This window comes from Candoia aspera, chromosome 1 (genome assembly GCF_035149785.1).
Source record: "Candoia aspera isolate rCanAsp1 chromosome 1, rCanAsp1.hap2, whole genome shotgun sequence".
Taxonomy (NCBI): Eukaryota; Metazoa; Chordata; class Lepidosauria; order Squamata; family Boidae; genus Candoia; species Candoia aspera.
The window spans coordinates 254,407,284-254,434,723 of NC_086153.1; the positions used below are offsets into that span (position 1 = coordinate 254,407,284).

Below are 27,440 nucleotides of genomic sequence, written 5' to 3' on the forward strand. Positions count from 1 at the left end.
GCTGTGGTTGTTAAGCAAATCACTGCAGTTGTTAAGCAAATCATGTGGTTGTTAAGAGAATCTGGCTTCCCCCATTGATTTTGCCTCTTGGAAGCTGGTTGGGAAGGTTGCAAATGGCGATCATGTGACCCCAGGGTATTGCAACCATTGTAAATACATGCTGGTTGCCAAGTGCCCAAATTTTGATCATGTGACTGTGGGGACCCTGTCACAATTGTAAGTGTGAGGACCAGTTGTAAGTCACTTTTTTCAGTGCTGTCGTAACTTCGAACAGTCAATAAACGAATGGTCGTAAGTCAAGGACTACCTGTATATAGAATATTAAAGCTAACTTTATTTACTAGGAGTAATAAATAAGAGTACTTTGATTTAATTCAGTTTAGTTTTACTGATTTAGAGAAATTTGTATTTGAAATGTGATCTCATACTTAATTATTTACTAAGCAAGAAATGGAAAAAAATGAAATAGAAGATGATGACTTGCTTTATACTCCCTGGTCAGAAACTTCAGAAAGAAATTATATTGTTTCACCTTTATCTTTGTCTTCACAACTAGCAAATGTAAAAGCTGCAAAAGTGAAAAAGTATGTGAGGATAATTTCCTCAAATATAATTGAACAAGAGACTATATATATTTTGACATCCTATTTTCAAAACCACATCTTTGAGGCCTTAGTAAAATCCAGTAGAGTTGGGGCCAATCTGATCTCTGAGCGGCACGATGTTTTAAAAGGCAGGTACCACAAAAGAAGAGGTTCTCTTCCTCTGGGCCCTGCCAGAAAGCATTCCCTAACAGATAGGACCCAAAGCATGCCTTTACTGCCAGATCTAATGGGACAGGCACTTGTAATCAGGGAGAGGCAGTCCCTTAAATATTGGTTACAGGTATGTTTCTAGGTTCAGTTCAAGGTGCTAGTGATGTTCTATGGGAATCCAACTGGGAGTGGATCCAAGTGATTTTGTCTGAGAGATATCCAATGTATTCCTCTCAGCAGCCTTGCAGGTAGACCTCCAAGCCTATTCTAAAGAAGAGAGCTTGGGTCACCTCGAATAAGGCCACTGGATGGCTATCTGCAGTCACAATAAGGACTTAAAAATACTGACGTTTTGCCACCCTTACCACCACAAGATAGACCTTAGTAGCTCATGTTTGGTTGGGTTTGCTCTATGTCACCATTCAGCAGCGCTCTGGATGTATCTTCACCTGTTTCATCTTCCTCAGCTCCTCTGTAAACTAATGAGAGTAACATGATCCACCAAAGGATAGAGGCCACATGGCTGTAATCTGATCCAAAGTCCCCACTACCCTCTCATTCCTGGTGGCAACCAGGGCCTCTGTTGGAACATGCATCAGACCATCAGGAACAACCCCAAGCTCCCTATCCAGTCCATTAGTCACCAGGGCAGACCAATCAAATGGGTCCAGCTTCTCTGTCATTGCTCTCCAAGGTAGACCAGACTCGGAAACCAAAATCACACAAGCTAATACTACTTTTATTATAAAGTTATAGTAAAAGAATCTTGCACGTCTGAATGTGCTTCTCCCCTCCCTTCCTTTATCTTCATGAGAATTAGGGAGGGTCTTATCTGAGATGCTTACTCAGGTTACAGATTTGGCCTGGACTCAAATTTCTTTTATCTGACCATTGCCTTGGTGGTAGCTCTTCTTCCTGTTTCTCAAGAAACAGGAACTTATTCTTCTGCCCATTACAGTCATGGGGCACAGTGCCAGAGAACTCCATGGTTACCAGGGAGTTATGTGACCGTGACAGGGGAGCAACTGAAAGCTCCCCCAAATCCTGATCATGTTGCCACTGCTCCAACAAGAAAACCAAATCAGGTGTATGACCACTGTCCTGTGTCAGGCCCTGGATGACCTGGGACAGGTTCATGGCTGTTATGGTGGCTATCTCCAAGGCTACCTCCAACCCCAATCCCAGTTGAAGTCCCCAGGACCATATGCCTGGGAAGACTCACTGCCTCACTTCCATGGGAAACCTCACTGCCATAACCTTGTTATGGAGTTAAGGAGCTTGGGCAGGGAAGTTGCTATGCAGCAGGGAGGCTGGTTCAGTAGCAATAATCCCAACTGGTCCCTAGAGCGCAACTTTAACAAACAGGGACTTACATCTAGTGATGTGAAGGGCAGCGCCCCTGAAAGCCATCAGAGACTCTCAGATAACAATCAACACTCCCCGACCCCTGCCTGGGGTTTTGCTGATACCACACATGAAACCCAGCTGGGCAAGACCCTGAAAGGGGAACAGCACCCTCTGAACCCATCCAGGTCTGTGTAATAAATGCCAGGTCAGCCCTTTTATCTGTGATCAAGTCACAAATGAGGGCAGCCTTATTACAGACTTATTACAGGGGTTGAATAGCAGCAGTTGAAAGCCTGGGCCTCTGAGGTCCTGCTGGCCAGGAAATGGGGTTGAGTCCAGGGGTCTGGGAAGAATAAGATATCAGGGCCATGTTCCCTGAGAGAGGCCTGTCCTCCTCCTATACCTTCTGCTACCCATCACCACAGAGATGCAAGCCAGCTGGCCCACAAGGCAGAGGACCCCTATCCCATCACAAATATTAACCTGTCAACCCACCTGTGGGATTATCTGGCATCCTAGTGCAATTCTGCAGTCACTCTTAGCTCCAACAGTACCCCAGACAACACCTCCTACTCAAACAACATCCACTCCCCACAGGCATCCCCACCAGACTAATCTCACTGGGCAGGGGTACCCACTCCTATATCCAACTGCAAGAGAGATCCAAACTGTTGCCCTCCCCACCAGCTCTCACCCAGGGGGGAGGCCAGGCAGTTACTTAAAAGTAAAGGGAAACACCTTTCACAAACACACCCCACCATAATAATCCAATCCATTGTACATAAGCCACAGTCTGCCAGAACCAAAGGTAAAAATCCACCAGGGGAGCACCAGATCAAATCACCAAGATAGCTGCTGTGCTGTCCTTTCCAGAACTCAGAGTGGATGGGGAAAGGCAAAATGGCTACCTGGATCATGTGGGGGTGTGCATAGCAGCCACAGGCAGGCCCACTCCAACATACCACTCCAGGCTCATGCCTGCGTCTACCACCCACTGCTTCCTGAGTTTCACAGATCTTGTGCTAACACTGCCACCAGTTCTTCTGTAACCACCACCAGGTCACCTGCTGTAGTCTCCACAGCTAAGGTGATCAGAGGGGCCTCCACAAAGCTGTTAGTCTCCTTTGTTGTGGTGTGCTGCGCTGCTGCTGCCATGTACCACTGCCAGACATTGAGGGCTGCTGCTGAACAACCAAGTGTAGCCACCAAATGCCCTACTGGTGCTGTCAAACAGCTGACTGCTGCCACCATCAACAACCAAGCGCCACTGCCACCAAACAGGTGAGCAGTGTACTGGCTGCAGCAAACAGCTCCAATGTTGCTGACCTTCCAGAAAACTCCTCAGCCGCAGAAGACACAGCACTGTTTGCTGTTTTAGTTTGGGCTGCTTGTATTTACTTTTTTATGAATTTTGTGAGCTGCCCAGTGTCTTTTGGAGTGGATGGCTGTATTAAATGGAATAAATTAAATTAAACTAAATTGCCATTTAACAGTACATAAGTTACTGATTCAACATCTGTGTCTGAACACACATAATTGCAAATACCATATGAGAGACTAGTATATTGATCTATTGTCACCATAATGGGTAGTGCACCAATTTGAGCAAAGATGAAAAACATTCTATGAGGAGCACTTACAATGTTTAAAAAGTATCTAGGGATTGTCTGGGGGAAGGGAGGGGGTTGTAATTGCACCATAATGGAAGTGAGTAACTTTAGTGCTGCCTAAAGTCTCAATACCAAAACCTCAGCTTAAATCTGACCATTGCCTTATTTAGACCAAGATATTATATAGCCAGGAGTGAAAAGCCGGAATAAACCAAGTCAGAGTCATTTTGCTTCTTCAGGAATGAAGTAAACATAGCTAATAGGATAAAGAAAACCAGGAATGCACTCCACAGAGTTTTTTCAACCAAAGTCTGAGGTTGGATCCAAGAGAGAGGTAGGCAAGCTCTAATCGAAAAAGGGCATTTGAAATTTAGCAATATCTGCCTTGAAGCTGTTTCCATTTAGTTTTAACCCTTGATTCTAGTCATGCCCTCTGAGGCAATGGAGAACAGTCTACTCCTTCTTCTCTGTCAACCCTTCAAATATTTGAAGACTGCTATTGTATACTCGGTCATTTTTTCTGTGCTAGTACCAAACCAGTCAGTGAGGATTGTAATGCCTTAATCCTAATGCCTAGGGACTTTTGCCACAAGCCATCAAGGATATGCTAAAAGTCTTTATTAGGATATTACTAGGATAGGTAATCACAAGCCAGTCAAAGCCTTGAATAAAAAAGTTTGCGGCCGAACAGCCCATTCAAACAGTTTCTTCCCCCCTCAGCCCCTCCTTGGGCTGCATGTCACAGCCTGGTACTTTTCCATGCTTTCTTGCATTCTCTCTCCCTCCTTTGAAGATTTACAACCGTTCTCAGATGGCCCAGTTTGTTTTCCTTTGATAAGGAGTACTTCCAAACAAAGCAGCGTAGAGGGCTGCTCTCGCTTACAGCTTCAGTTACACATCTCTATTTTAAACGCTACTCTATCTACTTTCTATTTCTCCATGTTGGAGTATTGTGTTCAGACACCCAGGGCGGCAACTGGGGGGCAAGCGGGGCATGGGCCCCAGGCGCCGCGCTGAGAGGGGCCGCCAAAATGGGCATGGAATCCATGTTTGCCCCGGGTGACACAGACCCTAGTTGCGGCCCTGCAGACACCTATTGTGCCTGAATGCTGAACTCTGACACAGTCTCTCACATTCTGTATGTGGACTTTACATTTTTTCTACCCAGATGCATACCTTTACATTTCTATCTGTTAAATTCAATCTTATTTATTTTAGCTCAGAGCTCAAGACACTCTAGATCTTTTTGAATCTTCTCTCTCTTTTCTAAAGTATTAGAACCCCTGTTACATCAACCTGTCCCACCCGGTCATGCAGAGAGGGCATGCTACAGACCCCATCTGTAAGAGAATTCCATCTGATGGCATCCAGGAGGCGGGCCTTCTCTGCAGCAGTTCCTGCCCTTTGGAACATCCTTCCCCCAGAAGTGAGGTTAGCCCCTTCCCTCCTGGACTTCAGAAAACAGTTGAACAGTTAAATTATATTATCTGCAAACTTTATAAATGTCCCCTCAACTCCATTCTACAAGTCATTGATAAAAATGTTGAACAATACAGGGCTCAGAATGCAGCTCTGTGGCATTCCACTTGATACTTCCCTCTAAGCTGAAGGGGAACCAGTTACATGCACTTTTTGAGTGTAGTCATTGAGCCACACCATCAAACCCATTTTATTTATTTATTTATTTATTTAATAAATTTATTAAATACACTGCCCATCTCACTATGGAGATGAAGATGGATATCGTTACTAAAGTCCAGGTACACTATGTATGGCATTCCCCTGATCTTCTAAGTTAGTAACTTCATCAAAGAGGGAGATAAATGTAGTCCGGCATGATTTGTTTGTAACAAACCTGTGCTGGTTCCTGGTAATTATAGCGTGCATATCCGAACTTTCACAAATATGCCGCACAGTAGACTGTTTAAGGACCTTACCTAGCATATTCATCTAAAGTGATAATGATGTTTAGTAAAATGTATAGCATATCCACAGTTCAGGTGGAACTCTCAGGAAAAAACTTACCAACAATGTAAAAACATCACCTAAGAAAGAGAACAATATAGGTACCACTAGGAACAAATAAGGGATTAAAAGTTAAAGGCCTGGGTAAGAAGTTAGGTAGGTAAGTAAATAAGTAAACAAACAAACAAATAAGTTAACTTTAACACTAAAAAAAGCAAAATTTGTATCTTGGGTTTGCTTCTCATTATGAAACACTTAGCAATTAGTTTCATAATGGGAAGCAAACCCAAGCAAACCAAAAATTCTATTGCTAAACAAGTAGCAATAGAGTTCTGCCACTTAAGAATTCCATCCAAATTCCAGCCATGTCACCCAGAGGAATCTGGAGCACATTCATATGTGAATACAGTCCCTTAGATGTTTGGCTCCTAAACTGCATAAGCTTCATGGCAGGGATCTCAAACTTCTTGATACTACAACTGTAAAATGATAAATGCATTTGCTTGGCCTCTGATGAATAAAATTAATTATTTCATCTGAGTTAGGGTTGGTCAAGAAATAAATACACCACATACTTTTAATCACTGTATGTTAATCTGTGTATCACAGGGGTCTCAACCTTTGCATACTCTAAATGCAACTATCTATTGGGCTTGTACTTGTGTCAAAACCAGTCAAAGCCACTCTCATTTTACCTAGCCCACAGCTGACATGCTCAGGTAAAGCGTAGAGTAAACTCAGAGCAAATTTTGACCATGCTTACACTTTGTGCAAGCCTGATCAGATTGAAAAAAAAATAGTGAATCCCCCTCTAAGCTCCTCCCCACTGGGAGTCCCAACCCATAGTTTGAGAACCATGCTTTATAGAATAAAATCTGCAGTTCATATAATGGTTAGAAATGGATTGGCAGCCAACAAAGCTGTTTTAAGAACTATTGTATTTTTATTTGTTTGTCTTTTGTTATATACACTGCCGGTTTTGTAATGGACTCATGGCAGTGTATAATAAACCAAAATACAGATAATAGTAATATAGAAATAATTTTAAAATGTGATTATAAATTATTCAAGGTGCTGGTTATCACCTATAAAGCTGTACATGGTATAGAGTCAGGCTGTTTCCAAGACTGCCTGTCTCCCATTGTTTCTGCTTGCCCCATCAGAACTAGCAGGGATGGCATACTCCAGGTCCCTTCCATCAAACAATGTCATCTTGTTAGACCCAGGAGTCATACCTTCTCTGTGGCAGTACCTGCCCTATGGAACAATCCCTCCAGAAATCCAGATGGCCCTGACCCTGTTAGCCTTTCGTAGGGCATTGAAGATCTAGCTGTTCTCCCAGCCTTCCTTAGGCCAGAAGGTTAGGTGAGTTCTGCTGGTCAATGCTGTTTTTCCTAAATTGGGATTATTGTTTTGACTTTGAGCATTGTGGTTTGGATTATTAAATTGTTTTAACCTTGTACCTGCCCACAATTCAGAACAGGCTTGCACAACTTGTAGAGGGGAGAAGGCCACACTGATAAATTAAAAACAATCACATACCACAATGAATTTCCTGGTCTGGTGGAGCTGATACACAGTTTAGTGGGGCTGATACACAGTTATTGTTGTGAAATGAGCAGCCATATAAATAATTTGAATAAATGGATAAACATAACTAAGATGTATCCTTCTATATCGGTCCAGGGTATTGGGGGTGGGTGGCACGGTGCTGTGCTGGTTTGCCTCCTTTCTCTGCGGTTGTTTTCAGTAAGAGTTGATGTGATGGAATGTGTTCCTGAAGGAGGGGGTGATGTGGTGGATTCTGGTGTTGCCACTGGTTCCCAGGGAGAGAACACATTCCAGACTGATAAGAGACTTCATAGCATGGGCTCTGTTGGTGGGAAGGTTAAAAGATTCAAGGTGGCTTCATGCTAGAGCCCTGATGGATAATTTTCCCTTAGGCTGGTGATTAGCATTAGTCTGGCAAAATTCTGTCTATAAGGTAAGAACAATAAAGAACTAGAGCTGAATTACCGGCTCAGCAAGGTTCCTAGCCTGGTTTCCTGACAGTTGAGCAGGGAGCAGAGGTTCTGCCTTCAACCCTATTATGTTGGGTGCCACAGGGTTCAGTGCTCTGCCGTCGCCTATTTAATATTTACATAAGGCTGCTGGGTAAGCTCATCCATCACCATAGGGTGGGGTATCATCAGTACTCTGATGATACCCAACTATACATCTCTGCCCCTGTTGAATTAAGTGATGCCGTGAGCACCTTATCCTGGTACCTGGAGGCTTTGAGGGTCTGGATGGGGAACAATAGGCTTCAGCTGAACCCTGGCAAGACTGAGTGGCTTTGGGTTTTGGGTCCTGCTGGTTCTGGGACTATGCCATCTTTTGTGCTGGATGGGGTTGCACTGCCCCAGGCAGACCCAGTGTACAATCTGGGGGTCCTCCTAGACTCGTGACTCTTGCTTGAAAAGCAGGTAGCAGTCGTGGCTAGGAGGGCCTTCACACAGCTTTATGGTGTGCGCCAATTGCCCCCCTTCCTAGATCGGGAGGCTCTGCTCACTGTCACTCATGCCCTAGTCACCTCCAGATTGGACTACTGTAATGCGCTCTGCATAGGGCTACTCTTGAAGAGTATTTGGAAGCTTCAACTGATGCAGTATGCAGTGGCACAGGCACTTATGTCTTCGCGAGCTGCATTGGCTTCCAGTTTGCTTCTGGGAACAATTCAAGATGCTGGTTTTGACCTTTAAAGCCCTTTATGGCATGGGGCTGGGTTATCTGAGGGACTGCTTCTCCCCAATTACATCAGCCCATCCCATTAGATCAAGCAGGCAAAGCATGTTACAGGTTCCATTGGCCAGAGGCTTGCATTTACTGGGTCCCAGGCAGTGGGACTTCTCTGCCGTGGTTCCCTCCTTGTGGAACTTTCTCTCCCCTGAAGTTAGGCTAGCCTCTTCCCTGCTATCATTTAGGAAGTCCCTCAAGACTTGGTTATGTTGTCAGGCCTGGGGGGTCTTTGGGAACAGAAGACATTCTTAGATGGCTCCATTATGATTGGCATTCTTGCTCTCTCTGTGGGATGGTATATTTTAATTTTTTTTGATAATATTCTTATTTTAATAATTACTTTTATCCTTTTATACTGATTGTTTTTTATTTATTCACTTTTTTATTCAATTTGCTGTACGCCGCCCAGAGTCACCTTGAGTGAAATGGGTGGCCATATAAATGTGAAAAATAAATAAATAAATAAGATGATGATCATCTTAAAAACTCAGAAGTGTTTTGTATTCATCTGTCCCTTCAATAGTTATAATTTCTTAATCCTTAAATTATCCCTCTTCTAGTGTTGAGATGAAATATTAGTTCTAATGATTTTTTCCCAAGCTTGGTAGCTTGGTATGCAACTGTGTTTCCATATTACCTCAATCCTACTGTGATATATATCATGCTATCTGTTTTTTACTGCTGTTTTTTCTCCAGAAAATTTATCATGCCCTTTACAAAGGAGGCTAAAAAAATAGAAGAAAAGCAAAGAAAGTCTCTACTTGGCCCTAAGAGTCCTCCCCAATCACTGGTAGTATCAAGAAGGTCAGGACTTCAGGATGGTTCCACACATCAAATAAAATCAGTTCAGAAAAATGATAGAATAGCAAAACTAGTCAGCTACAAATCAAATAGAACAAACAATTTCTGCTTTACATCGCCGTCCAAGAGAAACAGACCTATCAGTGCTCCACCAGGTCAGCTAAGGTAATCGAATTTGTTCCACATTCCTTTTAACTATGACTGTGCTTGTTCTTATTCTGTTGCTTTTCAGCAAACTCAGTGGTGATTTAATAGGCAAAATTACAGTTAAAGTACAATATTTATTAATATTTTTGGTATCTAATAGTATTACTGTGTCATTCTAAGCATGTTCACTTAAAAGTAAGCTACTTTGAGTTCACTGATATGTGTTCTCTTGTAAAATGTATTTAGGATTTCTATCTTAGGCATTCAAAAGACTGTTTCAATGTCATAAATATATTATGTAGGAAGGTTTCACATGAGTGAAAAAAACACATATGCTCTTTTAGATTACTATGTATGAAGTAATATTGATACCAAAAAGAGCAATTTAATTATTCTATAACATATGTCTAATGAATGTTATACAGCTCTCCGTGCAGTCTGTATATTTTTTTCCTTCACTAAAATGCATCACATGCAGGAAAATCATTATTTGATAACAGGGAATGGAGAGGGTAGGTTAAGATGGAAGAGGAGAAGGGATAGAAAATACATTGGAACTACTGGAATATGGACATCATGTAGAAGGGGGATGAATTTTACAGAATGGAAATTATCAGATAAGGCATTTCTATGTAATCTGAATATATTCCAACTATATTTATTATTTTTTCTTATGCTATTAATGTAAAAATCTGATTCCCACAAAATGAATAGTAACATCATCTTGTTATAAAGTCTAACTGCAGAATTGCGCTAGGATGCCAGATAACCCCACAGGTGGGTTGAATTTAATGTGCTTAAGAATGCAATCCTATGAACAGTTATGTCAGAACAAATACTACTGAAGATAAATTTATTTTCAAAGCCATATGGATACAATTAGACTACAGCTGTTTAAACAGAGCTTTTTAATTAAACATTACAATATTGTAAATGTGGAAATCAAAAATTGTTTCTGTTTTAAAGAGTAATTATAACAAAAAATAAGACAAATATCAGTGGAATCCTGAATTCAGATACTTTTAACAAAGAGAGATTCAAAAATTTGACAATAGCAACTTTACATTTGAGTTTATAGATGTTACACACGAATTAAATGTGAGGCATTGGTTCATAATTTTCCACAAACTTAGAAAAATAGTTTTCACCTGGCCTTTGTCTAAAATGTTGAAGTAATAAGCTGAATAATTATTAAGAAAGACAATATTAACTAAATGTAATTTTAGAATAGATACGTGGTATGATCTAGTTATTTTCTCATTCAATTGCATTGGAATTATTTTGCAACAGATGTCAACAATTTTCTTCCTCAAAATTGTACTTTACTCAGAAGGCCTCTGACGTACCCCAGATTTTTAAACAGAAACCACAGATACTCAGAGTAACTGCTTATAAAAATGGTGCAATAAATATATTTGCTAAAGTTACTGTGCCACCTTCCATTAGATTGGTAAGTATCTCTATTATTTATTTGGATATGCTTCTCAAACTAAAAAAAGATAAGGGTTTTATTTATTTTGAAATGAAACAGTTCACAACTGTTGGCATAAACACAGTGATTACACATTATGTTAAATTTTATAATAAAAAACAAGCCACCTAAGTAATGTAGAATGTGAAATTTCTCCTCATGGTTCATACAATGGTCACAATATTAACACTGACAGCTTGCTTGGCAACTGAATGTACATACTGTGTATTTTGAGAAGTAACAGAGACACTAGTTTCCAAGTTTTGATTCTTGATTAGTAATATACCACAGAGATATATTTCTGTTATTAATTTTTCTTACCTTTTTCTGTTCATTTAGCTGCTGGAAGAATGCACTGAAAAGCTGAAGCTGAATATGGCTGCCCGACGAATCTTCTTGGCAGACGGCACTGAAGTACTGAATGCTATAGATATACCCCATGATGCTGACGTTTATATTTCAACTGGAGAGCCCTTTTCAAATCCATCCAAAAAAATCAAAGGTAAAAAAATGCCAGTCAGTGGATTAAGGGGTACAATTAAAAACGATTTTCATCCTGTCTTTTTGCATGGTTTAACAAAACTAATATTTACTCATTTACAGCTCAGTAAGAGGATAATGTGCTTAATGAAAGAAAAATCTACTGACAGCCACGTTTATTGCCCTTCATTAGCATTGGTGCTTAATTTAATATAGATTTGAATAGACATTAGGGAGCCTGCAGGAGGTTAAATGGTGAAAATATAATAAATTAAATCAGAGATTATTGAATTTACTATTTAGTTTCACTGACATCTTACAGACACAATTCATTAAGCTTATTACACCAGCAAAAATAATAATTCAGGGTGTGAGTGCTTTATTAATTTAGTCATTTGACCTTTATTAAGACAAAGCATTAAAATAATTATCAAATGGTTTATGCAGGAATGTGGAATATTCAGCCTAATTTTTTATATAAATTTATATGTGTAACTACCATTACATTTTGAAATTTAAAGCATTTTTTAAAATGTTAGTCTCTGAAGTCATTGTCTCTTGTAATTAATTCTTGTAATAGGTTTTCTGGGGAATTCAAGAATAAAATGTAGAATAATATACCATACATTTGCCACATTCATTCCAAATGTTTTTTTTAATTTGAACTGTGTTCTGCTGGATTGAATGATTAGGACATTTCAATACAAAATGTTGTATAATGTTAGAAATTGGTATTAGGTTATGGTACGTAGTTGGGCTTTAGAATATTAAGGGAAAAAACTATTAGCCAAATTAAAGCTGTAGGTTAAGCTGGAATGAGTTAAGCAATAATTTATAATATCATACCATTAATAAAATAAAAATAATTATAATGGCTCAAAATTAAAATTATTGCAGTTGAACTAATTTTATTATTTGAATAATTTTTTTAGAAGGTAAAACAAAATTTTTAGCTGATGTACAGGTAGCTTTTCTTTATATCTTTCCAGGCTTTCTATAATAATTGTCATTTTTAATATTGATGAAAACATTCATGAGATCAACATTTATCATTTTATAAGTGTTCTAAAATGAATGTCTTATACTAAGCATATTATTAAACTTTTTCTTAAAGTTTTTACACTGAATGCTGAAAATCTCAAATGGTAAAAAAGCTCTGAGTTTATGTTAAAGAAATTGATTACTGTATAAGCAGGAAATTATACTTCAAAATAAGCAGAAAAACAAACATCCCTGCAATGCTTAATAAAAACTTGTTAAAAGAAGAATATTATGTTTAAAATGATGGAAATATTTAATTTTGATATATTTGGTGAGCAATACAATATATATGTATATCTTTAGTACTTTTGAAGATATTATGTCTGTAATAAGTAGCCCATTGCTCATGAATTATTCATGTAGTGTCATATTATAGATGATGTGACAGTTTTCCTGAATACAGTCCAAATAATCCACTGAATGTGTTTTAATACATTAACTCAATAAGAAGATGCAAATTAAGCAAAAAATCTTTTCTCTTTTAAAATTTTTTTACAATGTAATGAATTATCTTGCTATTAACCATAATAATCAGTAGTACCTTTGCATTGTATCTTAAGAAAAGTTCAGTAAAAGCTAATGTTACCATCCTCTTTATATAAGCAGTATAATAGCTTTTTCACAATGTGCTACTTTTCCAAATATATTATTGGCCATTGGGGTTTTCAAATGCAAGAAGCATTTTGTTCTTTCTTGATCTCTGCTTCGTTTGCACTCAACAAAAACTTCTCTGCTTTGTCTGCATCTTTTGGCTGTGTTTCATCATGACATGCACTGCTGTTCCTTTAGCACCAAAATATTGGCACACACTGCTGAAAATTTCACACCAACTCTTGCTGGATCAGCAAGCTTAACCTACCAAAATCTGGTGTACTGGAATAGTATTTGACTGATAATCAATCTTTTTGCTGCTCGACAGTTGTTTCTGGGACTCAGAGTAGAGCAGGTGGCAGATGTGCCTTGTCTTTTGAGAAAAGAAAGGGTAGGTGAGGTTGGGTACAGCATAGTATATTGAATGTCCATTAAGAGGGCTCTGCGAGGGTATTACTGTAAAAAAGTCACTGATAAACGTAGAAGACACACCAAAAGCATCCCATAGGTTTTCCAGGCTGATTGGTTCATTCAATAGGATTGTGCATTTATCACAATTTATTTGAAAGCTTTCTATAAATGATGTCAATAGTGTCATACACACACACACGAACACACATACAATTTTAACAAGACTGGTACTGTAGCATTCATTCTGAAGAATGTACATTGAATTGTAACTGACTATTATTCCAATAGTGCAAAAATTTTACTATTTGGAGAAAACCCATTTCATTACTGTGCAAAATCCCATGGTTTTGTTTATACAGCTAACATACAAATAAGTCCACTATTCATAACAACTTTATTATACTATCTGTTGTTTGGGTTACTTTTGCTAGTATTTGTGCCAGCAAAGAAAACCTCTTTGGAAAAAATACATCAACATCTATTTTAAGAAGTTTCATGAAAACTCAAAAGCAGCTTTTATATAAGGAAATGTTGAAAGTATTATGCAAGTAAGATATAAGCAGACTGAAGAATGCCAACCTAAAATTTCTATTGAAGTATAAAATCTCATATATAAAGGAAGTATGTTTGTGGAAGTGAGTAGAAATGCTGATATCTGCTTGTTTGTTGAAAACATACTTGGACATTTCAATTGACATTTTTAAAATATTGTTTTGACAGTCTCCATTACATTAAAGATACTATTTACATATTAACTGTGAATAGAAAATATTCATTTATATGTTATATGTTATTTATATGTTTAGACATAAAAGTCTAAATGTTATTTTACGACGCTTTTGAATATTGGTCAAGAAAGATGCTTCATTAGATTAATTCTGAAGAGATTAGAAAAAGCATATGATTTTCACTAGTGTGGTTGTAATAAAGACTGAATAAGCAGACACAAAAACATACATGTGTTGTAGCTGGAAATAAAGAATTTTTTTACAAGTAAATGCTTGTGGCTAATGAAGTAATCATGCATGCATCATAAGAACATTCACTATGCAGAAAATTTTATCCAAGCCTAACACTATGTAACATCTATTTGAAACACAGAATTGTTTATATGGAAAATCTACATTTTATACTATATGGTTCAGATATATTTATATATCAAAAATAAGTTTGAAAATTATGATATTAACTCTACCCAATATTTCCTTTCTATCTTGTTTTATTACACCCTAAGGTATACATGCAAACATTGTTTCTACCAGATGTCTACTGTGCACTATATTGGATAGAAGTTTCTTGCATTATGTTTTCTAAGCTACCAGCTTCTTTAATTAAGTTTATTACTTTATTTACGTTTGAATCATATTAACCTGTCCCAAAGGCTTTGATCTATTTTCTTTTTCTTCAGAAGACTTTGTTATACAATTAAAAAACGTGAATGCTAAAAATAAATTCACATCCACTCTATTCCAGTAAATTGATTTGTAAAGCATTTCAGTTTTGCTTGATGAGAGAGGGAATGCAGACGTCATGCTGACTGTATATTAATCTCTTAATTGTGATTTGAAACTATGTACATTTTCCATGACTTTGGGAAAGTAAGTCTCAGGGGACTACTGCTCAGCTCATAGCCTGCCCTGAGTAAACTGGCTTATCATGGCTTATCATGAGCATATATAACAAAGGCTTTGCAACTCTCAGCTACTTTAAGTAGCTCTTCCTTCTGTGATCACTACTGCTGCACCTTGTGTGCTTATGTAGGTTACATCTTATCTAGAGCTGAGTGGAAATCAGTCTCAGTCAGCTTAGTCAGGGATATATCCTCAGCAGAAAAGCTTTCCTCCTTATTGCAACATAAGGATCTCTCATTTTTGTTTTCCTTCCTCCTGAAAGTAACAAAGGGAACTTGCTTGTCCTGGATTACATGGGATGGGAAGTTTTTATTCATTTGTCCGCAAGATGATGCTTGTCTGACTGTGCGAATAAGATTGTGGAACTACACTGAAACTAATTGTTGTGTGGCTCCAAACATCATGATTATATCCTGTATTATAGGGGACCCTGTTTATTATTAGCCAGAGTTATAATTGATACAAATATTTCCTTAAGCTAGAAGGAGGGAGCATTGCTTTGAAGGCAACTCTCTGGCAGACGGGAACTTTCTTGAGATTAGTGTAGTTCAGAAATTATGCTTGCTGTTGCCCCAGTTTAGTGAATGGCAACAAATGCTCATCTCATTCATGTTGGTGAGAATGCAGGAAACTTAACCTAGTCCTGGATTACAAAAAGGAAAACTGAATATATAATAACAAAATATACCTTGGTTAAAATACTGTATGTTTTTAAAGAATTTTTAGAATTACTGTATATCTTAAATTTACAGTAGTTTATACATCTATGAAGAAAATATATTTCCTTTTGGTTCCTTATCATATTTGTTAATTTTAAATTATGCAAGCATTCAATAATATTTACTCCTTCTACTGTTTTCCAGTTTCTAACCACCTCCCTACTAGCAGCAATTAGTAGGTTAACAAGCAAAATATTGGCAATATGAGACTTTCTTCCAGTGTCATAACTTTTCCCAGGATTTTGGAGCCTTATTTTAGAAAGCCTCTGAAGTTCTTCTGTATCATTGGATAAGTATATTACAATGAGATATAAACCTAAGTGATTTTTTCCCCCTCTGAATAGATTTTAAGCTACTTTACCTAGATTTGAACCTCAAATTAGGATTTCCTAAGGAATTATTCCATGTCTTCAAGAAGGGTTGGTTTTAAGTCAGCTGATGCAGTTACATTTTAAAAAATACAATTTAAATATTGCTGAACTAAATGGCTGTCGTATTTTTCATTCTAGCAATAATTAACAGTATTTTACCCTATTTAGGGTATTTTCATAGCAATTTATATAGGAGACAAAATTATTTTCAGGTTTATTAGTAGTTGTTTACATAAACTTTCTATTCTCTCTTCCTTGGTATATTTTGATGGGAAAAAAAGCATTTCCAAATGATGGCTGTTATTCTGTTTAGAAACTGATTCCTGGCTCACAGTTGGCCCACTGTGATTACCTCAGTTTGAAGGAAATGTATGACAAGTTGCTATTAGGATTTTCTCCTCAACAACAAAAATGTGGTTGTGTGGAATTTGGGCCATTGTTAACACTTCTGTCATACTACTGCAGTTGCCCTTCTCTTTTTCATTGTTCTTTTATATGTTTGTCACTTATTTATCTGCACATCAGTCAAAGCTTTCTGGCAATTAAGCTTTCAGATTTGCCTGTTAGTCTAATTTCCTTCTACATGTTTTGGAAAATAACTTGGTTGCTTCATCTTTATTAGTATAATATTTGGAACTATGTCTCTAAGATTTCAAAAGTGAGTGGATGTTCAATATGAATTTTCTAGACTTTCTGTTCCCAATATTGTCATGCTCGTAACACTAAAAATTCAGTTTTTAAAAAAGTTCTTGTTACAATTAACTGTTAGAATTCACTTGATCATTTTCCTTCTAATAAATAAAGGAGGTATATTATTTCATAATAATCAGTTTTATTTTACAAGCCTAAACTTTTGAAGAAAGAACAAATAATTTCTTATGAAATAGCTGAACCAAGACTGCATTTCTAAATATTCAAGTATATTGCACAGAAATGTCACAGGCCAGTATCTTCTTCAGTTATAACATTTTGATTTCAGTTCAGTTGTTAGTGATACTGAAAAAAAAAGCTGTTTTCAATATGTTAGCTGCTTTTTGACTGTTGAGTTCTACTCTTTAGTGACTGTCATTCTCTCTCTCTGTATATACCAGTGCAGCCATTTTAACTGAGGGCTTGTTCAAATGCTGCACATTGGGACACTTGTCCCTTGTGGGAAAGGGGGAGGAAGTGGGTTCCAATAGGAAAACATAATTACCTGGACATTGTGTGTGTGGGGGAGGTCTCTTACATTTACAGAGAAAAATAAAGACACTGCTGAAAACAACAGGCAGGAGACATGAAATGGCTGTAGACAGTGATGCTAGAAAACATGGATGCCTTTGAAAATTAATGGTTGCTAAGGAGAAGTTATTGGTTTAGTAAAATTTGATCCTTTTTCTAATATCTAATCATGATTCCTCTGTATTTTCACTCCTGCCCTGTTTTGTTACTCTTCCCCTTGTATCATCTCCTTCCAGTTTTGTTTCCTTCCTTTATTTTCCTCCCTTACTAATGCAGCTACACCTTCCCATTACCCCATCTCCATGCTGTCCCCCATGCCCTTACTATTTGCTGCTTCTGATAATTGGAGAATGCATGTATGTAGTATGTTAAAGTGCTTGGGAGAGGTTTCTGTGTTTCTGGTTGGTACATGCAGATGGGGACCAATCATTTTGTACTTTAGTAATTAATTTTGATTTAGTTTCAGTTTATTAGTCCTAATACTGCCTATCATTGGATGCAGGTACTCATTCAGGGATTTAGCTCTTATCTCTGACAGTTTTAGAAAAAAGACATAAAATTGAAGATATTAGTTATAATGTTTGAGTCTGACAAAGTGAGAAGACTTCACGGCCATCAATTGCCGCACAAAGTATCCACTGATTCAGAAGGCCTGGAGGAAAAAAACCTCAAGTTTAAACCAATGAGGATGTATAAAGTCTCTATGTATTTAGACTGAAGTGGTCAGTCAACAGTCTGTTATGTTTAATGCTTTATTCTCATCTGCGGTAAAGATTCTAATTTAGCTGAGCCATGTTTGTGTGTCTTCTGCCAAGTTAAGCCAAGAAAATGAGCTAAGTGTCAGGAGATTTGTGATTCGCTGATGAGCCCAGATGTGAAGTGTGGCAGCATTAACAATGTCTGAGGTAATTCATTTATTTTTCATCCTGCTTTCCTAAATAATATTCAAAGCAATATTTAAAAAATGTCATTATTGAAAAAAACAACCAGTTGAAATAGGGAAACAAGGAAACACAGAAACAAATCATAGCATAAAAAAAACTAACTATTTTTGAGAGCTATTGTAGTGTCATTGTTCTGTCTTATCAAACCTTCAAGATAGGCCAGGTCAGGAAACAGACTCCACAAGAAATACTGGAACCCTAATTTATTGACATAGGCTAGAGTAACAGAACTTGAAAGCTTGACTGTGTTTTCTCTCTCCCTCCCTCTTATACCAAAGAGAGCTATGGCAGAACCATTTAAAGTTTCTAACATTCTCTTCTTTTCTGAGATTTAATTTATGTTTTGCTAACTATTGCATTTCTTCTCCAAGATCTTCTCTGATTCTCTACATCTCTTCAGCAACAGTTAGGGCTTCAGAAAAACAGCCAAAGAACAAGTCTGTCTGAGCTCAGATTAAGAAGATTTGTTAGGAAAAATGGGCTGAAGAGAACACAAGAATTTGAGCAAGAAACTTTGCTGTCAGATGTGGAATATATATAGGAAATTCAAAGCTATTCTATTTTGGCTTTCTTCCTCCAGCAATTTTAGGGTAATGGGGAGGATACCAATCTGTAAAGGCGATGATCTTGACAGAAATATGCAAGAACGATTACCTAAGGCTGCAACATTCTTTAATTCCTGGGAAGCAAGATAATATTTATAAGTAGCTCAGGCAAATGCCTCCCTGATTTACTAGGGTATAAGAAGGAAGGGAGGTAAAGCACACAATCAGACTTGCTAGATTCTGTCATTATAGCCTATCTCAATTAAGTATAGTTCTAATCTTCCTATGAAGTTGATTTTCTGATCTGGTCTGCCTAGTGGGGCTGACACAATTTCTTTTGAGAAGATGGGCCAGTGTGCACCTGGATTCCATTTACATAAGGGATACTAGTTATATTACCTAGTATGGGAATCTTATAGTTACAGGTAGTCCTCGCTTAATGACCACAATTGGGACCAGAATTTCAGTTGCTAAGTGATGCAGTTGTTAAGTGAATTCAACCTGATTATTTTTTCAGTGGCTGTCATTAAACAAACCATGTGGTCATTGAGAATCATACAGTTTCCAATTGTTTTGCTTGCCAGAAGCCAGCTGGGAAGGTCAAAAATGGCGATCATGTGACCATGGGGATATGGCGATGGTCATAAGTGCGAGGAACGGTTGTAAGTTGTTTTTTTCAGCACCATCAAAAGCCCAAACCATCACTGAACAAATGGTCATTAAGCGAGGATTACCTGTACTAAAATGTTAGACTAGAAAGAGTCAGTCAAGTCCCATGCTCAGATAACATTTATTGGTTGACTTTGGGTCAGTCTTTCTCTCTCAGCCCAATCTTCCATCCAGGGTTGTTGTTAGGGATAAAATTCAGGGAGACCAATAGTGAACTGTATGGAGTTCTCAGAGAAAAGCAAAATAGAAATGTAATAAATGAATACACTTTAAACAATGAACTAAATATAAACATCCAATTATAATAGGTTTATTTTCAAGTACTGCTTAAAAACAGAATGGAAGGAAAAGGACTATCTAGCAAAATGAAATGCCTGGAACATTCAAATGCAATATTGCAATCTTACTTTATTACATGTTATTTCTTCTCAGCCTATAGTACAAGTATGTTGAGTTCATTTTTCCTTGTATTGTTCTATTTATTTAATGAACATTTTAAGGCATCCAAGCTTCTTACTAGGATGGCATGTTTGAGGCAAATAAACTTTAAAATTTGTGATAAGAATGCACATTTCTTTCAGACTATTCTTTCAAAAGCTATGGCATTTAACCTGCTGAGTTCATTAGTCTATTGTTTTGTTTTCCCCAAACTGTTTACAGATGGTATTTGTAAAACTGTTCTTTAAAGTTATAACTTGGTGCTTGAGTTTGCTCTTTTCCTACTTCTTCCTCATTCCTTTTCCAGGAATGTGTTGTATCTTTTAGTTTGCAAGCATGTAATCATGCTGTGCTTGCCAATCGGAAGGTTGGCAGTTCGAATCCGCGTGACAGGGTGAGCTCCCGTTGCTAGTCCCAGCTCCTGCCAACCTAGCAGTTCGAAAACATGCAAATGTGAGTAGATTAATAGGTACTGTTTCGGCGGGCAGGTAACGGCATTCCGTTTAGTCATGCCGGCCACATGACCACGGAAGTGTCTACAGACAAATGCCGGCTCTTCGGCTTTGAAATGGAGATGAGCACCGCCCCCTAGAGTCAGACACAACTGGACTTAATGTCAAGGGAAACCTTTACCTTTAATCACATCTGCCCAGTGCTGGTAGGAAACATGGTTAGTCACTATGCTCTGCATCTCTTTCATTCACATTTCCTATTACAAATGATAAGGTTTTTAGTTGTGTGTCATGAAGCAGGCCCTGTTAGTCTTTTCCAGAAGTTTCTAATATAGCGCCTAACAGGTGTGAAGTTGGGACATTTATGTTTAAATAATGCACTCATGTTTATTACTGTTTGTGCTAATGTACTTTTGTCAGCCCTTTAAGGTAGGCCAAGTCAGGAAACAGACTGGAATTATACTTCATTGATGTAGGCTATTAGTGACAGAAACTTGAAACCCTGTGTTTTACATTTTCTCCCTCTTATATCCCAGTAAATTAGGGTGGAGCCAGTCTGAGCTGCTTTCTTATATTTTTCCCAGGCTTAAAGCATACGTTTGCTTTTGTAACCATTTCTGCATATTTCTTCCAAAGTCATCTCTGTGGCCTTCTACAGCTTTCTATAATTATTTATGAATTCCACACATTATTTCACCTTTTTAAAATATTTGCTTATTTATTTGATTTTTAGATCACCCATCACCAAAGTTCCTGGGTGAAATACAAAAATACAAAAACTCAGATAATGAATTAAAATGTATAAACATATGTGCTATATACATTTATAAAATTGTGTTAAAGTAGAATTCATTTGGCAAGAGTTAAAAAACCTACATGACAATTAAACATAGGACAATTGAAACGGTTTTGTTTTTAAAGCCTTCGAAAAAAACAAGCAGTCTTCTGTGTACTGGAAAGTGAGTGCAACAGAAACAGGGCAACCATAGAAAAAGCTTTACCTCAAGTGGTATGTGTTGAGGTTTTTCCTATTAGATTAAGCTGCTATTGTGCCTAGTCATTTTGGCCGGGTGAAAAAGGTTGCAAGTGATTGTCTCCTCTCACGTGCTTCATGCAAATCACCTGGGGGGGGAGAAAACCTGCCAGGACTTGTTCTTACTTCCTCTTTTTTTTCTCTCTGCCGGCAATGTAGGCAAGCAAGGCTTGCTCCAAAGGGAGCTAAGTCCTTTAAATGTTTTGCTTTTGTTTTGCTTTCTGTAAATAAATTATTTTTATAGAAATGCTTGGTGTGTGACTTTTTTGACCTCTCCTGGGCTAAAGGCTTTCCCAGCATCTGCCAACAGGTTATGTGCCCAGTAAACAATGCAGTAAAACCCAGAGAGAAAAGAGAGATCAACTCCACACCTCATGCACAATTTAAAGGCAGGTAGCAAAGACCTGTGAAGATTTTCTTTGGAGCCACCTGGAGATTTTCCAGCAACTGCCGGTCTGCAGGACAAAGAAGCTAGCTGAGGTGACTTGCAAAAGAAGGAAGAAGCCATGGCTACCTCCCAGCCCTCAGCGATGCCTCTGGAGCGCCTATCAGAGACCAACTATTTGAATTGGGCCCTGAAGATGGAGATGTATCTTCGCAGAGAGAATCTTTGGCTGCCAATTGGTGAGCAAAACCCCCAAAATCCCAGTGCTGAATGGCTGAGACAGGATGAGCGGGCTAGAGCCACCATTATCTTGGGAGTTGAGGACAATCAGCTAGTCCACGTGCGAGGCATGCAGTCTGCAAAGCAACTTTGGGACACTTTGAGAGACTTACATGTAAAGGCAACAGCAGGGAGTAAAGTTACTCTGACGAAAAAGCTGTACAGAGCCTACCTTGCAGAAGGAGATAGCCTTCCTGAGCACCTGCATTATATTCAGCAGCTGTTTGTTGAGTTGCAGGAGAGAGGAATGGAATTTACACCTCTCACAAAATCATATATCCTCCTGTCCTCACTAAATGAAACGTGGGACACGCTGATTTGTACCCTGGAGGCTATGCCTGAAGCAGACCTCACCCCATCGTATGTTACACAGCGCTTACTCGCTGAATGGGAGAAGAGAGAGGAAAGATTCCCCCCCATCTCTTCTGGAAAGCTGCAATACCAGAAAATGAGGGAAAAGAAGGGAAAGGAACCTGAGGCCACAGCGCTAGCAAGCCAGCGATGCTTCACTTGTGGTTCAGCTGGACATTTGCAAAGAGACTGTGCCATGAGACCCAAGAGTAGAAAGACAGAGCAGAAGAACACAAGGGCAACACAGAAGAAGGCTCTTCAGACAACCCAAATTGCACAGGTTGCTGAGAAGGGTAATTCTGATGTATGGGTGTTAGATTCTGGGGCCAGTTGTCATTTATGTAATTGTAAAAGCTCTTTTGTGTCACTGTCTAAAACTGAAAGACAAAGTATATCTTTGGCTGATGGGTCTGTGACCAAAATTATGGGACAAGGTGACTTTTATTTATCCTGCTTAGGAGAAACTGTAAAAGGTGTGTTGTATGTGCCAAATTTACAATCAAACCTTTTATCTGTGGCACAATTGGCTGCAACAGGGTATATCATAACATTTAAGAAAAATGGTTGTGAGATACGAAAAAATGGGAAATTGTGTGCTACTGGTATGTTAAAAGACTCCTTGTACATTGTGCAAAATGCAAGGAAGCCAAGCTGCAAGGCTGCAGTTGGCAACACACCATATCATGACCAATGTGTACACCTGATGCACAGGAGATTTGGTCATGCTAATTTCAAGTATATAGCACAAATGCCACAGCTGTGTGCTGACCTAAAGATAAAACCCTGTGATAAATACTTAGATTGTGTAGTTTGCAAAGAATGCAAAACACTAAAAGCTCCTGTGAGTAAGCACAGTGACAGAGTTACAACTAGACCTTTGGAAATTGTACACTCTGACATTATTGGTCCTTTTGCTCCAAGTCTTGGACAAGCAAGTTATGCAATGACCATCATTGATGATTTCTCAAGATACACATTTATCTACATCTTAAAACATAAAGATGAGGCATTTGAGAAATTTAAAAGTTTTGTGACATGGGCAAATGGAAAATTCCCTAGGCCTGTATCTGCACTCCAATGTGATGGAGGAGGAGAGTACCTTTCTCACAAATTCAAAAGGTTCCTAGTGGAAAAGGGGATAGAACAAATTCTTTCTAACCCTTACACCCCTCAGCAAAATGGTGTTGCTGAAAGAAAGGGCAGAACCTTGCAAAATGCTATGGAATGCATGCTAAAAGATTCACATTTATCTTTTAAGTATTGGAGAGAGGCAAAATCTACTGCCTGTTATGTACAAAACAGATTGTATAACTCTGTGATTCAGGACACTCCATTCCATTTGTTTTATGGTGTGAAACCAAAGGTAAACCATCTTAGAGTGTTTGGTAGCACTGCTTGGGTTCATATTCCAAAACAACAGAGAAGGAAAGGAGGCCCCACAACAAAGAAAGCCATCTTTGTTGGCTATGAACAAAGCCAAAGGAGCTACAGGTTCATAGTGGGAGAGAAATTGATAATTAGCAAAAGCACTTCTTTTGCTGAACAAAACTGGGGGAGATTAAATTCTAGCTCTCCAGTTGAACTGACCACCACAAGAGAACAGCAAGGACTTGCTGATGGTGATCTTTTGCCTGATGAGGACATTAAACCAGAAAAGCAAACTGAAGATCTGTCTGATGAGACAGATGCTTCTCAGGAAAGTGATAGGAGTCAAAATTTAAGCCCTGTATTACCTTGCAGATCTCAGAGGAGTAATAAAGGCGTTCCTCCATCACATTTTCAGGCTGAAACAGTAAAGGCTTTTCACATATTCACAGAACCTGAGTCTTTAGAACAAGTGAATGCTTTACTACCTGAGATTGCACAAAATTGGCATTCTGCCATGCAACAGGAATTAGCATCCTTGAAAGAAAATAAAACATTGAAACTGGTAAATCTACCTCCCAATGAACGCTGTCTGGGTTGTAGGTGGGTTTTCAAACTGAAAAGGGATGCTGATGGCAAAATCCAAAAATATAAAGCAAGGTTGGTTGCAAAAGGGTTCACTCAAAGGAAAGATTTAGACTTTGACAAGACTTTTGCACCAGTTACTAAAGGTGAATCAAATAGATTACTGCTAAAAGTTGCTGCACTCAAAGGAATGTCAGTTCACCACTATGACATTCAAACTGCATTTCTCTATGGTGATTTAGACCACAAATTATACATGCAGAAACCCCCTGGCTATGAAAAAGGGGAGAATCTAGTCTGTGAACTGCAGAAGTCAATCTATGGATTAAAACAAGCTGCTAGATCCTGGAACCAAAAATTAGATGAAAAACTGCAGAATTTTGGTTTTGAAAAAGGAAAAGCAGATCCATGTGTATATATGAAGAAAGACAAACAAGGCTATATGTATCTGTGCATTTATGTTGATGATTTGCTGCTGTTCACACCAACAGAAAAACAAAGGCTTGATTTTGAAGCCTGCATGAAAAGCCATTTCACATTAAAAAGCCTTGGAACTGTAACAAATTACCTAGGTTTGGAAATACACAGGGAGAAGGATGGTAGCTTTCTCTTAAACCAATGTAGTAAAATTCAAAAGCTCCTAGAGGATTTTAATATGCAAGACTGTAAACCAGTCTCTACTCCGATGATAACAGATTTTCAGGAAGATATAGGAGAAACTCAATTAACTGAGGCAGAGAAATATAGATCTGCAATTGGAAGTTTACTGTGCATTGCAAATCACTCTCGCCCAGATATCTCAAATTCTGTGGCCTTTTTAAGTAGACAGGTAGAGAAGCCTACATCTACTGGAAAAGCAGCATTGGTTAATGAGGTGTTTGCAAGGAACAAAGAATTATTGCCTGAAGCTAAATGCCTCTGGAACCGAGAAATTGCAGGCTTTTGCCGATTCTGATTGGGGAGCAGATGTCAGTGACAGGAAATCCACTTCTGGGATTTTAATTCAATTTGCTGGGTCTAGCTTAGGTTGGCATTCTAGAAAGCAAACACTTGTTGCTCTTTCCACTGCAGAAGCAGAGTTTTATTCTCTAACACAAACCTGTAATGAGGTTATATGGTTTAAACATTTGTTAAAAGATACAGGTATGGAAGTGAACCAGCCTATAACTGTTTATGAGGATAATCAAGCTTGCATTGCTATGGCAAAATCGGAAGCCTGCAAAAATAGGACAAAACATATCGATATTAGATATCAATATATCAAAGATATGATAAGCAAAGGAGAAATAATGTTGAAATATTGTGAATCAAAAGACATGATTGCTGATATTTTAACCAAACCTCTTGCTGTATCAAGACACACAGAGTTAACAAAGCAAATTGGTTTGCATCTTATTCTGTAGTATAAAAAGGGGAGTGTTAATGTTTTCTACTACAGATTAAGGTTACTATGGTAACAAATCATTTTGGCCCGGTGAAGAGGTTGAATTTAATTGTCCTCTTTTCGGATGTTATTTTTTGCACCTGGGGGGAAGAACTTGCCTGGACTTGTTTTAGTTTCAGTTTCCCTTCTGTGTAGGCATGTAGAGAGTTAAGCAGCTCTCACTGAGAGCCTGTAAATATGTTTGCTTTCTGTAAATAAAATTATTTTTATAGAAATGCCTGGTGTGTGACTTTTCTGATCTCTCCTGGGCCAAAGGCTTTCCTAGCAATCTGCTAACAGGTTCCAGATGATACAACACTTAAACTTGATCTATTTTTCATTATATATAGTGATGCCCATCTAGTGAGATCAAGGGCTCTGCATTTCTTATCTGTGGCTGACTACAGTTGTTGGGAAATATATTTTCATGAAAAAGGGGCTGTGTGTTGTTCTGAGATGGATGAGGAAGACGGATGGGGTGGGGCTCCAAGAACTAAAACTGAATAATTGCATCAAGCCAATCTTATATAGAAATATATCTGACTTGAAGAATCAAATACACAGTTTCGATCTGCTCTTGGTACTGACATTTTGGGATACAGTAAAGCTCAGGTGATGATGATATAACAAATGCCTTTTTCCATCCAGAGATAATGTGACAGCTATGCCCAATTTGGAGCTGTCAAAATAAGTCACACTAATCCAGTCCTTATCTATAAACTGAATTCTTTTAATGTGCTTTATTTGAGGCTTCATTTGAACTTAGTTTGGAAATTCAGTTAATGGAAAATTTACTATGAAAATGCTGTTAAACTACCCTTTAGAGTTTGGAAAATAGAGGAAAATGGCAATAATACTAGCTACTGCTGCTGCTCGTCTAGTAATAGCATGAGAAAACAATATATGACATGTACTGTGTAGTATACCACTAATCACATTATCAATCATGGACAGTGATTAGCAGCACACTGCATAGTGTATAGCCTGTTGGTCTTCTTTATCTCTCTATTACCAGCACTGCTACACCTACATAATACCTTAAGGAGGCCTGGGGCAAACATTTGAAAAGTTATTGGGCTAAATTTGGGGGAGGTTCTGAGATGAAAGATTGAAATGATTGTAGACAGACCCAGTGAGTTACTGCAATATGTTCTCCTTCTGAAGGCATAAAATTAAGCCATTATAATCTGGCTGGTTCTCCCTACATAAGGTTTTTTTTTTTTTTTGCTGAGCAGCATTATTCCTACAAATGAATGTAGGAATGTCTCTGCTCTTAACTATTTTATTGAGATTTGTCATTGCTCTTCTCCCAAGGATTAAACGTCTTCTGATTTCCTGACTGCAGTCAGCATCTGCAGTAATCTTTGCACCTAGGAATACAAAGTCTTTCACTGCTTCTACATTTTCTCCCTCTATTTGCCAGTTATCAATCAAGCTGGTTGCCATAATCTTGGTTTTTTTTGAGGTTTAGCTGCAAGCCAGCTTTTGCACTTTCTTCTTTCACCTTCATCATAAGGCTCCTCAGTTCCTCTTCGCTTTCAGCCATCAAAGTAGTATCACTTTGTGTGTGGGTGCGTATATATATATACAGTATATGTAATATATATTTTGAGTTCTGAAGAGTTACTTATA

At 38.2% G+C, this 27,440-nt stretch overlaps 1 protein-coding gene across 1 annotated transcript in view; it reads left to right on the forward strand.

Annotated features, from left to right (window-relative positions):
- The first annotated feature begins 450 nt into the window (after positions 1 to 450).
- The window catches only part of DCDC1 (doublecortin domain containing 1), a 337,965-nt gene continuing 310,975 nt past the window's right edge, over positions 451 to 27,440 (forward strand). The window contains exons 1-4 of the mRNA XM_063318002.1: positions 451 to 584; positions 9,152 to 9,421; positions 10,694 to 10,853; positions 11,214 to 11,376. Of these exons, the coding sequence (XP_063174072.1) occupies positions 451 to 584; positions 9,152 to 9,421; positions 10,694 to 10,853; positions 11,214 to 11,376 (727 nt within the window). The remainder of the gene's footprint in view (positions 585 to 9,151; positions 9,422 to 10,693; positions 10,854 to 11,213; positions 11,377 to 27,440) is intronic.